The 14569-nt window shown below is 40.9% G+C and overlaps 1 protein-coding gene across 1 annotated transcript; it reads right to left on the bottom strand.

The window, feature by feature from the left end:
• Positions 1–3605: 3605 nt before the first annotated feature.
• LOC112260009 lies at positions 3606–13708 on the bottom strand. The gene is made up of 6 exons (XM_024434783.2): positions 13589–13708; positions 9869–9901; positions 5538–5603; positions 5341–5415; positions 5058–5240; positions 3606–4151 (listed from the first exon to the last, which is right to left on the bottom strand). Exons 2-6 carry the CDS (start codon positions 9879–9881, stop codon positions 3814–3816), a joined length of 675 nt encoding a protein of 224 aa, XP_024290551.1. The 5' UTR covers positions 9882–9901; positions 13589–13708; the 3' UTR covers positions 3606–3813.
• Positions 13709–14569: the final 861 nt, after the last annotated feature.

The raw sequence follows: 14569 nt of genomic DNA, 5'->3' as shown, positions 1-14569 counted from the left end.
ATACAAATTGTCATCCATCCACAATCAACACACTGAGGCCATTTAGTGTGGGACATATAGATTTGGATGTTCTTCAGACCGTGGGATTTAGGATTTACACACATATTGAGGTGTGGAATAGAAACAGGTGTTCGGTTGTGCGTGTTTTTGTGGGCGCTTGTGTGTGTTAGGAGGGGGTTAAATGGGGGGGGTTGTATTGAAAAGTCCTCCTCTCCTAGACTCTTCAACGTGGTGGATTAGCTCCACCAGTTTCCCATGGATCCTCTTGCGCAGCCCCCTGCCTATTTGCATAAGGCACAGACAAGAGAGATATGACAAACAAACCTGGCACAGAGTACCGGCTGGCTTTTTCATTAACTCCCTCCTCTCTGAAGAACCGTGCCCAACACCACACAAACACACGGTCTCTCTCAAACTGTCACACCATCGTGCATTCAGACAACAGGGGGCGCTTTAACTCAGGAGACGACAGAAGATACTGCCTGTCTGCTATAATGGGATCGGAGCATAGCTGTACAGCATGTGCCAAATGACAAAGTCCGACCACAGTAGAGACACGTAGGCCTATTCTTCATTCGATCATAGTGATTTGCTAGTGAAGGAATGTCAACAGCAGGATCCCCAAGTGGTGAGACAAGTTGGTTTTCGTTGTTCTGCCATTTCCCCCAATTCCTTCTTTGTAGGAGACCTTGTCCTTATACCCCTGTACATTACATCCTCCTTCACGGTGGTAATGTTCACCTCAAAACATTTTTACCATACAGTGTACATCACATAGCTGTGCTGCACTGCTGTCGGGCAGCCAAGTTCCTATCAAGGCCCAGATTTATGGCATGAGATGCATTCCTTGGCTGCGGTGGGGACTGTTTCGTTGAAATATGAGAGGAGATGCAGGGAACACAGTCGGAACACAAATGACAAGCTTCACTTCGACTTACCCCTTGTCCTGTTACTGTAAGCTATGTACAGTGTATTTTCCTATAACTGGGGCAGGTGAAAAATAAAATGTTATAGTGAGTGGAGTCAAACATGTAATATATTATAATACAGTAGTTGAATGTGTTTGGGTGGAAAAACTATAGCATTTTTGTATGTTATCGAACAATCATCTTCAGAGGAGGAACTATTCCAGCTATGTGCCGTCTGTCCACCTCATCAGCACGGCTTGTCAGATAACCAAAAAAAAGAGTAACTGTAACCTAGCTGTCATGAAAACCTTTCAAGCGACCACAAAACCCTCTTTTGTTACTGCTGACATGCAGCTTTCACCCTCCTAAATTACATTGGGATTAAATATGTTAACCAAGACTCCTTCCCTCTCCCTCTCTACTCATGTCCAGTCAAATTGGATGCAGGTGTAGGCTGCAGGAGGAGAAAAGGAAAACCAAACTTGTTTGTATTATTCTGGGGCACAAATATGGCTGGCAGATATTTTATTTATTTCACCTTTATTTAACCAGGTAGGCAAGTTGAGAACAAGTTCTCATTTACAACTGCGCCCTGGCTAAGATAAAGCAAAGCAGTGCCACACAAACAATAACAGAGTTACACATGGAATAAACAAGCGTACAGTCAATAACACAATAGAAAGTCTATATACAGTGTGTGCAAATGGCGTGAGGAGGTAAGGCAATAAATAGGCCATAGGAGCGAGGTAATTACAATTTAGCAAATTAACACTGGAGTGATAGATGTGCAGATGATGATGTGCAAGTAGAAATACTGGTGTGCAAAAGAGCAGAAAAGTAAATAAAAACAATATGGGGATGAGGTAGGTAGATTGGATGGGCTATTTACAGACGGGCTATATAAATCAAGTCAAATTAATTTATATAGCCCTTCTTACATCAGCTGATATATCAAAGTGCTGTACAGAAACCCAGCCTAAAACCCCAAACAGCAAGCAATGCAGATGTAGAAGCACGGTGGCTAGGAAAGACTCCCAAGAAAGGCCAAAATCTAGAAAGAAACCTAGAGAGGAACCAGGCTATGAGGGGTGGCCAGTCCTCTACCTGGCTGTGCCGGGTGAAGATTATAACAGAACATGGCCAAGATGTTCAAATGTCCATAAATGACCAGCATGGTCAAATAATAGTAAGCACAGTGAACAGGTCAGGGTTCCATAGCCGCAGGCAGAACAGTTGAAACTGGAGCAGCAGCACGGCCAGGTGGACTGGGGACAACAAGGAGTGTGTACAGCTGCAGCGATCAGTTAGCTGCTCAGATATCTGATGTTTAAAGTTAGTGAGGGAAATATAAGTCTCCAGCTTCAGCAATTTTTGCAATTCGTTCCAGTCATTGGCAGCAGGGAACTGGAAGGAAAGGCGGTCAAAGGAGGTGTTGGCTTTGGGGATGACCAGGGAGCTGAGATAAGACGGAGCTTTACCTAGCATAGATTTATAGATGACCTGGCGACAAGTATGTAGCGAGGGCCAGCCGACTAGAGCATACAGGAGGCAGTGGTGGATGGTAGATGGGGTTTTGGTGACAAAACGGATGGCACTGTGATAGACTGCATCCAGTTTGCTGAGTAGAGTGTTGGAGGCTATTTTGTAAATTACATCGAAGTCGAGGATCGGTAGGATAGTCAGTTTTACGAGGGTATGTTTGGCGGCGTGAGTAAAGGAGGCTTTGTTGCGAAATAAGAAGACGATTTGAGATGTTATTTTGGATTGGAGATGTTTAATATGAGTCTGGAAGGAGAGTTTACAGTCCAGCCAGACACCTAGGTATTTGTAGTTGTTCACATATTCTAAGTCAGAACCATCCAGAGTAGTGATGCTAGTCGGGGCAGGCGCGGGCAGCGAACGGTTCAAAAGCATGCATTTAGTTTTACTAGCGTTTAGGAGCAGTTGGAGGCCACGGAAGGAGTGTTGTATGGCATTGAAGCTCGTTTGGAGGTTTGTTAACACAGTGTCCAAAGAAGGGCCAGATACAGAATGGTGTCGTCTGCATAGAGGTGGGTCAGGGAATCACCCGCAGCAAGAGCAGCATCGTTGAAATATACAGAGAAAAGAGTTGGCCTGAGAATTTAACCCTGTGGTACCCCCATAGAGACTGCCAGTGGTCCGGACAACAGGCCCTCCGATTTGACACACTGAACTCTGTCTGAGAAGTAGTTGGTGAGCCAGGCGAGGCAGTCATTTGAGAAACCAAGGCTGTTGAGTCTGCCGATAAGAATACGGTGATTGACCGAGTCGAAAGCCTTGGCCAGGTCGATGAAGATGGCTGCACAGTACTGTCTTTTAACGATAGCGGTTATGATAACGTTTTGTACCTTGAGGGTGGCTGAGGTGCACCAGTGACCAGCTCGGAAACTGGATTGCACAGCGGAGAAGGTACGGTGGGATTCGAAATGGTCAGTGATCTGTTGGTCAGATATCAAGCGCATAGATTGAAAGTGGTGGTGTAGTTGGTTGTCCCTTTTTGTGATAAAGTATGTCAAACTGCATGACCCATTCACTTTACACACTATCAAACAATTTCTCTGGCTTAATTTTGAATCAAAAAGGTAGAGTACAAAGAATGAAAGCACAACTGTAAATAAACACTTTTTCCTCTAATCGTTTTGAAGCAGGCATAATCAACCAGACAAGCCTTGAAAAGACGATTAAAGACAAAAGGAGTCCTCCAAGATTAAATTATTTAAAAAGGTATACAGGTCTATTAATACTTTCTATCCACTTTTAATTGGTCAAGTTCTCTGAAGATGTTCTCATCCTCCCAAAATGTAACCCAAAGATTTAACAATCAACTAAAGCACCTGTGGGCTGCCTTTCATAATAGCCTCCATATGAGTATGACTACTGTTTCTTATTGTATAGTGGACTCTCCGAAACACAAATAAATAGGATCATGACCTAACAACCACAACCCCAAGCTCTTTAAGATCATCTCAATTCTGACGCAGCCATAGAACTTGAGGCCAACCGTTAACAGAACAACCATAAGGATCCATATCAGAGAGGTAGAGAATGCAAACAGGTATAGAGTTTTGTTGCAGTACTCTGGGTTGGTGATGGACTGGTTGTTGCTCCCACTGCAGAAGGTATGGTTGTAACTCTCGTTGGCAATGGTCTGGTTGGAGCTCCCGTCGCTGAGGGTCGGGTTGTAGCTTGTTGTTTGAAATACAGAGAAAACAACCCCACTACCTATAGTAGATAAAGTGGTAGGGAAATAAAATGTATATATATAATATATTTGTATTTATAATATTATAATTAACAGAGTCCAAGCCGGTGCCATACTACCACCATCAGTTGAAATTGGACTCACAGCTCTTGGATCATGGTGGATCCCTGAAACAAATTTCTTCCTTGTAAGGAGAGGAACCTATGTATCAAATTTGGAGACTGGGAGTCTAGTGGGGTGTTTACATGCTGTTGAAGTTATCGGAAGTTTGAATGACCCTCCAAGTTGTAATTACAAATGGGAAACTGAGAAAAAAAACTGAACTTTCACCACAGACCTTTCACCTTTTCAACCATATGAATAATGTAGCTAGCTGTACCCGATTTTCAATGTTAAGCAAGATAGCTAACTTTATTATTAGCAATGTAAGCTAGCTTATCAAGCTAGCTAAAATATACTGAACAAAAATATAAAGGCAACATGTCGGATGTGGAGGTCCTGGACTGGTGTGGTTACACGTGGTCTGCGGTTGTGAGGCCGGTTGGACGTACAGCCAAATTCTTTAAAACAATGTTGGAGGTGGCTTATGATAGAGAAATGAACATTAAATTCTCTGGCAAACAGCTCTGGTGGAAATGACTAAAAGTCCTGTTGTGTGACAAAATATGCCACACCTGTCAGGTGGATGGATTATCTTGACAAAGTATAAAATGCTCACTAACAGGGATGTTAAATTTGTGCACAACATTTGAGAGAAATAAGCTTTTTGTGCGTATGGAACATTTCTGGGATCTTTGATTTCAGTTCATGAAAGATGGGACCAACAATTTGTGTGTGCCATGATTGTTCCTTGAAGGGAGAAAGGATGCATTTTCAAAATAAGTTCAAACAGTGCCACATGTGTCTGGATTGGGAATCTCGCTCACCAGCAAAGAGGCAGAACATCAGAATGAGCAGACTGATCCATATGACCCATGAGCAGAACCCTTGACAGTCTTTGATGGCCATAAACATAGACAGTAACACCAGGACCACATAAAAACATCCCAACCCTATCAGGTAGATAGGGATGAAGAACATAACAGGGCAGTCATTGAAGCACTCAGCACCTAAAGATAGAGAGGTAAAGGAATTTTAGAAGGGTAGCTTTTGCATAATGGTTATGCAATAATGTTTTTTGCGAAATGGAATTTCTTCACTACTACTTACCTATGACAAAGTGGACCAAGGGGATAACTGAAACAAGGATTGTAACAACACAGCGAATGATGAGAGAGATCAACGCTGGGGGAATAAAGAACAAGGTGTATCATAATTTTTTCCATGATGGAGATGCATTCACTATTTGTTTTTCATTGTCATTATTTGTACAAAGTGTACTTCATTTCAAAGTAACTTCTACTTACCTATAAAAACATGGGTGTAGGGGATAATTGAACCAATACTGGTAATGATAATGACACTGATCAATTCTGGGGGAATACATGACAAGACTAATTAGCATTATATATAACAATACAAGATAGGTTCAAAAGAAATCCCAAGTTCAAGAAACATTGGGAAAAGTGATAATGCCTTCGAACCCGGTGTTGATGATATATTGGTGAACTCCAAAAAGTAAAAAAAATATATATTTTTTAAAAGGATGACACCTCATTTCACCAATATATCCTGCAAACACTGGCTTCGAAGGCATTATCACTTTTATACAGCGGGTTACCAACATAAACAAATACAAATGCATCATTATTTGAATAAGTGACATTTTCTAGTGACATTTATTTGGACACATCCATAACAATGAGCTATTGATGCGCGATTTTACTTGGCATAGAAAATGTGCTCTCTCGTCGGGACACTGTTGTTCAGAGGAGCTAGCCAACAACACAGCAAACACAATCACTTCCAACTGAAGCTGGACAGACTTCAAACTAGCTACACTTTATTTTGTTTTATATTGATAGTTCTTTGTGTATATCCATAAAATGATGCTGATTCATGATTTCGACTGGCTAAGAAAAGCTGCCTACCTGTCTGTCTCATCCCAACACTTTCATTACTATGGGACAGCTGGAGATCGAATTTGAATATTGAAACAATGTTGCACATGCCAGAGAGCAAGGTTTATACGAATATCCCTGGTTGAAAACTAAATGTTACAGTCGTTTAAAAGTAATTAGACAATGTCTAGATGCTTTTTATAGTGGAGATCAAGTTTCTAAATTGCCTGGCTGAGCTGATGAGACAGTGGATTGTGCAGTCAGATGGAACAGAGTAAATAGGCATTTTAACGCCATAGATTTAGCCTGTGGTAGCTTGTGGAATAGACAACGTCTGGAATGTGGTTTTAACCAATCAGCATTCAGTATTAGACGAACCCGTTGTTTAATTAGGCTGGTCGCGAAGGGCTGGGGAAACAACCCTTAGGAGGATGCTATTCACAGTAATTACCATGTTTAAGGGCTTTTATAAAACGGTTGCCAACATATATTTAAAAAAAGGATTAACATGATTTGATTAAAAACTTTATTTTAAAATCAGTAAATATATTTTTATTCATATGATAACACCATATGATATAGTCATGGAAAAAGTCCGTCGTTAGTTCTGAGATTCTGAAGTTGCTAGCCAAACATGCTGATTGCTATCCCCAAAAAATGTATAATATGGTTAATGATTTTGATTGGCGATTTTTCTAAGCCCCATCTAATGCCGGCTCCCTCCCTCTCCCGTCACTCAGTAAATGTACACACCATAAGTTCCAAACGGTCGCACACTGTTACCAGATTCAATACAATGGCAATTAGAGCCTGGGGACAGTGTTACTAGCCAGCCAACTAAAGCTAACACACAATCACATCAAGCTGCTGAAATGACAGCAAACTGTGCCTTTTCATTTGCCATTTCCTGGATCCTGATAAATGAATTCGCCTGGCTCAGAGAAGCAGTCAGTCTCGTCCAAACATATTCATTCTCTATGGCATGATGGAGATCGCAGAAAAATAAACTGCAATATTGCCGCGCAGGTCAGAGAATCTGATAAGCAAGGTTTGGACAAACCCCAACTGTTGCTAACCAAATGCTAGCCTAGTAGCATGGGGAAATATATTTGACATTTTCCAGGGAAGATTACGTTTATGAATTGACTGGCTGGGTTGTGGGACAGTGAAGGCACATGATAGTTTAAATGGAACTTTTAACAGCCATTACCTGGGGATTGTGGTGAATAACTCCCTGCCATCAACCAATAAGCATCCAGGATCCAAACAACTCATTTTATAATATTGCATACAATTTCTTAGCAGTGGCGAACCGTAATTATAGGACCTTCAGAGAGACAAAAAAATCTTTCAATATGAAATACATATATATATTTTTTTAAATCTAGATCATAACATCACTTAATGCGCCCAACATTATATCTTCTGTAGTCTGGACCATTCTAGTGAAGGAGGAGCAATTATTTATGATGACATTATGAATGAATCAGACAGGCTTGGCGGCCCTTCGGGCTGGCACACGCAGAGAGACAGAAACAGCATGGACACATCATGACCCACAGCATAAAATAATGCACTGTTTACACAACATATGGTAACCAACACCACAGTCAATAGCATCAACAACAGTGTCACATCAATGGTGACAGGCTCATGGTGTTGAAAGGACAGCGACCATAATACCTGTGCACTCCATGGCGCTGAAGGAGAGCCCATTTTGGTCAAACACAGACACGGCTGATAGACGACAGGAGACAGCAGTCACACACAACATCAAATAATGTTAAAGTGTAAGCAGCCCATTCACTGCAGTAGGCCCCATCTAGCCAGAACAATACAAGAGCACCACCATTCCATGTCCAAAATTAAATTGACAAACCAGCTAGTACATTTGCAAATATATTTGATCACTTTCATCACACTAACCGTTCATCTAAAGTTGAAATGCTGAAATGTTTCAGTCATTATTTTCAGAGATTCAAAGCGAACTGCAACAAAAAAACAGTGCAACTCACCAGATTATGATAATTTGTAAACAACATTTGAAAGAAGTGATGCTAGAAAATGTGCAACAACATCCACAGCTGCTGCAGCTGCTGTCTCCATTGTCACACTACTAATACACAAGCTAGTGAACGTTGTTAGCGTTAGCGTGGGAAAACTACTGCTTGAAACACAAATTATTTTCTATTGCGCTCGCTTTTTCTTCTTCAAGGTTTTATGGCAGACTACAACCTATTAGTGCAGTGGTTCTCAATCCTGGTCTTGGTGACCCAAAGGGGTGTACAGTTTTGTTTGTGCCCTAGCACTACACACCTGATTCAAATCATCAAAGCCTTTGTGTATTACTGTATTGCCACCACCTACTCTATTGGCTGTTATTAGCCTGCTATTCTGTATTATGAATTCATTACCTCTTGCGCTCTCAGTAGTGAGTTATCTAGGCCTTCGTAGACACGTCTCTTAAAAAGATAAAAAATACATTTCACATCCATTGCAATTCAAAATGTGATTGGTTCATTCCACTGTCACTCCAAAATGTTTTTTAAAATGTGTACAAATTAAATCAAAAAAGAAAAGCTGAAATGCCTTGAGTGAATACGTATGCAACCCCTTTGTTTAGGCAAGCCTAAATAAGTCCAGGAGTATACAGTAACATAATCATATAATAATACGTTGCATGGATTGTGCAATAAGTGTTTAACATGATTTTTCAATGACTACCTAAACTCTATACCCCACACATACAATTATCTGTAAGGTCCCTCGGTTGAGTAGTACATTTCAAACACCGATTCAACCACAAAGATCACAAAGACCAAATATTCCAAAACATGCATCTTGTTTGCAACAAGGCCCTAAAGTAATGCTACAAATTGGCAAAGCAATTAACTTTTTGTCCTGAAAACAAAGTGTTACAGTAAGTTTGGGGCAAATCCAATATGACACATTACTGACTAACACTCCATATTTTCAAGCATAGTGGTGGCTGCATCATGTTATGGGTATGCTTGTAATCGTTAAGGACTGGGGAGTTTTTCAGGATAAAAAATAAACAGAAGTTAAGCACAGGAAAAATCCTAGAGGAAAACCCAGTTCTGTCTGCTTCCCACCAGCCACTGGAAGATTAATTCACCTTTCAGCAGGACAATAACCTAAAACACAAGGCCCAAATATACACTGGAGTTGCTTACCAAGAAGACAGTGAATGTTCCTGAGTTGCCGAGTTACAGTTTTGACTTAAATCTACTTGAAAATCTATGGAAAGACCTGAAAATGGTTGTCTAGCAATGATCAACAACACATCTGACAGAGCTTGAAGGATTTTGAAGAGAATAATGGGCAAATGTTTGCTGTGATGACAGCTTTGCACACTCTTGGCATTCTCTAAATCAGCTTCATGAGGTAGTCTAGTCACCTGTAATGCATTTCAATTAACAGGTGTGCCTTGTTAAAAGGTAATTTGTGGAATTTCTTTCCTTCTTAATGTGTTTGAGCCAATCAGTTGTGTTGTGACATGGTAGGAGTGGTATACAGAAGACAGCCCTATTTGGTAAAAGGCCAAGTCCATATGATGGCAACAACAGCTCAAATAAGCAAAGAGAACCGACAGTCCATCATTACTTGAAAACATGAAGGTCAGTCAATCCGGATTTCAAGAACTTTGAAAGTTTCTTCAAGTGCAGTTTCAAAAACCGTCAAGCCACATGGCAAGGGTCTAGAACACAGATACGCACCTTTAAAGTCCATTGTGAGAGAAGCACACAGACCTGAAAGAAGACACAGGCAATGTAAAATACCCATCATAGTGTACTACATACTTAAACTGCATACTGTTTACTCATCGTCTATTCATTTTAACACGTACTGTTAAGTAAAAAGTTAGTCGTACGCCAAAGAGGCAACGCAGAAGTACCTCTTGATTGGCTTAGGTGAGGCGGGGTAGCCATGCTGGTTAAGTGTGCCTTGAATTCTAAATAAATAATTGACAGTGTCATCAGCAAAGCAGCCCCACATCTCCTTCATGGTTCACTGTGGGAACCACACATGCAGAGATTATCCGTTCATCTACTCTGAGTCTCACAAAGACACGGCCTTTGGAACCAAAAATCTCAAATTTGGACCAAAGAACAGATTTCCACTGGTCTAATGTCCATTGCTTGTGTTTCTTGGCCCAAGCAAGTCTCTTCTTCTTATTAGTGTCCTTTAGTATTGGTTTCTTTGCAGCAATTCGACCATGAAGGCCTGATTCACGCAGTCTCCTCTGAACAGTTGATGTTGGGATGTGTCTGTTACTTGAACTCTGTGAAGCATTTATTTGGGCTGCAATTTCTGAGGCTGGTAACTCTAATGAACTTGTCCTCTGCAGCAGAGGACCATCATAGCGCTGGATGTTTCTTGGTAGCACTGTCTATAGATGTGTCTATTTGAGAGTAGTTACATTTTTCCAGCCCTATCCCTCAGCTGTTAACCAAAACAGTGGGGGGGGGTTCCTGGTTTGTAATTGTTTGAACTACAGATTGCCCCTTTATTGCTCCCAGTCATAAAAGTAACACTCACAGTAATAATGAATTATAGTTACAAAGTCCTCCCAGTGTTGGTGCCACCGTTTCCATGTAATAAATCTGTGCGGCTCTCCTTTGTATTTCGAAATCCTGATGTGGCCCTCGAGACAAAAAGTTTGCCTACCCTTGGGCTAGATGCTTCACAAATAATTTATTATGTTAGTGCATTATAAATTCTTCAGGGTTTAATGCATTTTTATTCACTCTTTTTATTGACTGAATAGACAAAATAAGCTGTCTCAGAAAAAGGTCAGTTCTATCAATATGCCTTAAAGAGGCTTTTCTGCACATATCAGATATGTCTATGTCCTGGGATTTTTTTGGTTTCTTACAACCTCATGCTAATCACATTAGCCTACGTTAGCTAAACCGTCCTGTGGACGGGACACCAATCTTGAAGTAGTTTTAATTAAAGAGGCTATACATAACTTTCCCAAGATAGGCTTGCTTTTTAACCTTCCATATTTATCTTTAAATGAAATGTTATTGTTCATCGAATCATAGTATATGCCTAATGTAGGATAGGCAGTGATTTGAGACTGTATTTCATTCAAGTGTTACGGTAATTCAAACATTCTAGAGCGCAGAAATTACTTGGTAGGTTCGGCGCTACTGTAGCTTGGGACATAAAATTTAAATTCTGCATAACGGCACCGCATTTCATACTTTACTGTGGGAAAGGGGAATAAATACCTGTCGTGTTGACATGCTTTTTAGTTTGTTTCCATGACTGGTTTCACATTTCTTTTCAGCGATCATAAGGTAAAATAGATATAAAACAATTGTCATTCATATTTACAAACCCCTTATCCAAACGGATTACTAATTTACCTACAGTGCCTTCGGAACGTATTCAGACTCTTTGACTTTTTCCATATTTCGATACATTACAGTCTTATTCTAAAATGTATTAAATTATATGTTTTCCTCATCAATCTATACTCAATATCCTATAATGACAAAATGAAAACAGGTTAAGAAATTTGTGCAAATTTATAAAAAATAAAAATAAATTGAGCTCAGGTGGATTTTGTTTCCATTGATCATCCTTGAGATGTTTCTACAACTTGATTGAAGTCCACCTGTGGTAAATTTCATTGATTGGACATGATTTGGAAAGGCTATATAAGGTTATATACTGTATAAGGTCCCACAGTTGACAGTAAATACCTGAGCAAAAACCAAGCCATGAGATTGAAGGAATTGTCCGTAGAGCTCTGAGACAGGATTGTGTTGAGGTACAAGTCTGGGGAGGGGTACCAAAAGATTTCTACAGCTATGAAGGTCCCCAAGAACACAGTGGATGGCCCCCATTATTCTTAAATGGAAGATGTTTGGAACCACCAAGGCTCTTCCTGATGCTGGCCGCCCGCCAAATTTATCAAATGGGGAAGAAGGGCCTTGGTCAGGGAGGTGACCGAGAACCCAATGTTCACTCTAACAGAGCTCCATATTTCCTCTGTGGAGATGGGAGAACCTTCCAGAAGGACAACCATCTCTGCAGCACTCCACCAATCAGGCTTTTATGGGAGTGGCCAGACGGAAGCCCCTCCTCAGTAAAAGGCACATGACAGCCCGCTTGGAGTTTGCCAAAAGGCACCTAAAGACTCTCAGACCATGAGAAACAAGATTGTCTGGTCTGATGAAACCAAGATTGAACTCTTCGGCCTGAATTCCAAGCGTCACGTGTGGAGGAAACCTGGCACCATCCCTACGGTGAAGCATGGTGGTGGCAGCATCATGCTGTCGTGATGTTTTTCAGCTGCAGGGACCGGGAGACTAGTCAGGATCGAGGAAAAGATTAACAGAGCAAAGTACAGAGAGATCCTTGATGAAAAGCTGCTCAAGAAACCTCAGGATCTCAGCCCGGGGCAAACGTACCCAACAGTGCAATGACCCTAAGCACACAGCCAAGACAATGCAGGAGTGGCTTTGGGACAAGTCTCTGAATGTCCTTGAGTGGCCCAGCCAGAAGCCGGACTTGACCCTGATCGAACATCTCTGGAAAGACCTGAAAATAGCTGTGCAGCGACGCTCCCCATCCAACCTGATAGCACCTGAGAGGATCTGCAGAGAAGAATGGGAGAAACTCCCCAAATAAAGGTGTGCCAAGCTTGTAATGTCATACCCAAGAATACTCGAGGCTATAATCGCTGCCAAATGTGCTTCAACAAAGTATTGAGTAAAAGGTCTGAATACTTATGTAAATGTGATATTTACATGTTCCTTTTTTAAAATAAACATGTAAAAATGTATAAAAACCTGTTTCATTATGGGGTATTTGGTGTAGATTGACGAGAGAAAAAAGGCTATAAGGTAACTAAATATGGATAAAGTCAAGGGGTCAGAATACTTTCCCAATGCTCTATAGTTCTTATCAATAGCAATTGTCAATTTATACATTTCTGTGCATGGAGAATGGTGTTATTTCGATCTGGAGAAAAATAAATGCACTTGGAACTGACAGGTTGCTTGACCTTACTCATGGCTTCCTCACCTGTAAAGTCAAATTCAGATTACGGTATATCTGTAGACACACATCCGCCACACCTTCATTGATTCGATCTCCACTGCCAACAACTAGTTAGTGAATAGCATGCTATTCTCATGCTGAAGTTCAAGGTCCGGAGAGAGAAAAGTGCATAAAAAGGGAATTCCATTCCATTTACTAGTTCTTAACTCAGGTTGGAATTCCCCCCACGATACATTAATCAGTTATATTCTTTAAGAATTCATGTTTATATATAATTCATTTGTAAGTCAAAAAATGGATAAAGAGGCTACACAACTTTCCTAAGATATGCTTTCTTATTTTAACTTTCCATTTATATTTCTTGAAATCAACTTTGATTGTTGATACATGCATGAACACCATCTGTAGTCCTCTCTTACCTGATAAAGCAACAGAATCCTTTAGGTGAAGACAGACCAAAATAACTGCTACTGAGTGCCTCTGACTGGATTGTCTGTCACGCCCTAGCACTCCGATTGGCTTATTTGTCTCAAAGACTTGAACTATGACTAGCCCCATCTGATTTGATGATATTTTGCCAGAGTCTGACCAGGCAATAAAGGAACGTTAGAAAAACAACCGCACCAGAAAATGTTGATGAGCAGGCAGGGCAAAAACAAAAACATATATATAAATAAATTGGTAACACTTGTAGCACACACAAAGCCATACACACTGTCTGCCATCTGCCCAGTAGAGCTGAAACCGGGTTTCATCCATGAAGAGCACAGCTTCGGCTGAGACGGTTCCTGGCAGTTTGTGCAGAAACTCTTCGGTTGTGCCAACTCAGTTTCATCAGCTGTCCGGGTGGTTGGTCTCAGATGATCCCGCAGGTGAAGAAGCTGGATGTGGAGGTCCTGGGCTGGCGTGATTACACATGGTCTGTGTTGTGAGGCCAGTTGGACGTACTGAAAAATTCTCTAAAATGACGTTGGAAGCGTCTTATGGTAGAGAAATGAACAATAGATTCTCTGGGAACAGCGCAGGTGGACATTCCTGCAGTCAGCATGCCAATTGCGCGCTCCATCAAAACTTACATACATCTGTGGCATTGTGTTGTGTGACAAAACTGCACATTTTAGAGTGGCCATTTATTGTCCCCAGCACAATGATCATGCTGTTTAATTAGTTTCTTGATATGCCACACCTGTCAGGTGGATGGCTTATATTGGGAAAGGAGAAATTCTCACTAAATCGGTATGTAAACAAATGTGTACACAATATGAGAGAAATAAGCTTTTTGTGCGTATGGAACATTCCTGGGGTATTATATATCCGCTCATGAAACATGAGACCAACACTTCACATGTTGGGTATATATTTTTGTTCAGCATACATTGAAAATTGTACACTGTCTCCTT

The sequence above is a fragment of the Oncorhynchus tshawytscha genome, linkage group LG10 (assembly GCF_018296145.1).
Source record: "Oncorhynchus tshawytscha isolate Ot180627B linkage group LG10, Otsh_v2.0, whole genome shotgun sequence".
Taxonomy (NCBI): domain Eukaryota; kingdom Metazoa; phylum Chordata; class Actinopteri; order Salmoniformes; family Salmonidae; genus Oncorhynchus; species Oncorhynchus tshawytscha.
This window is presented reverse-complemented; position numbering and strand designations above follow the sequence as displayed.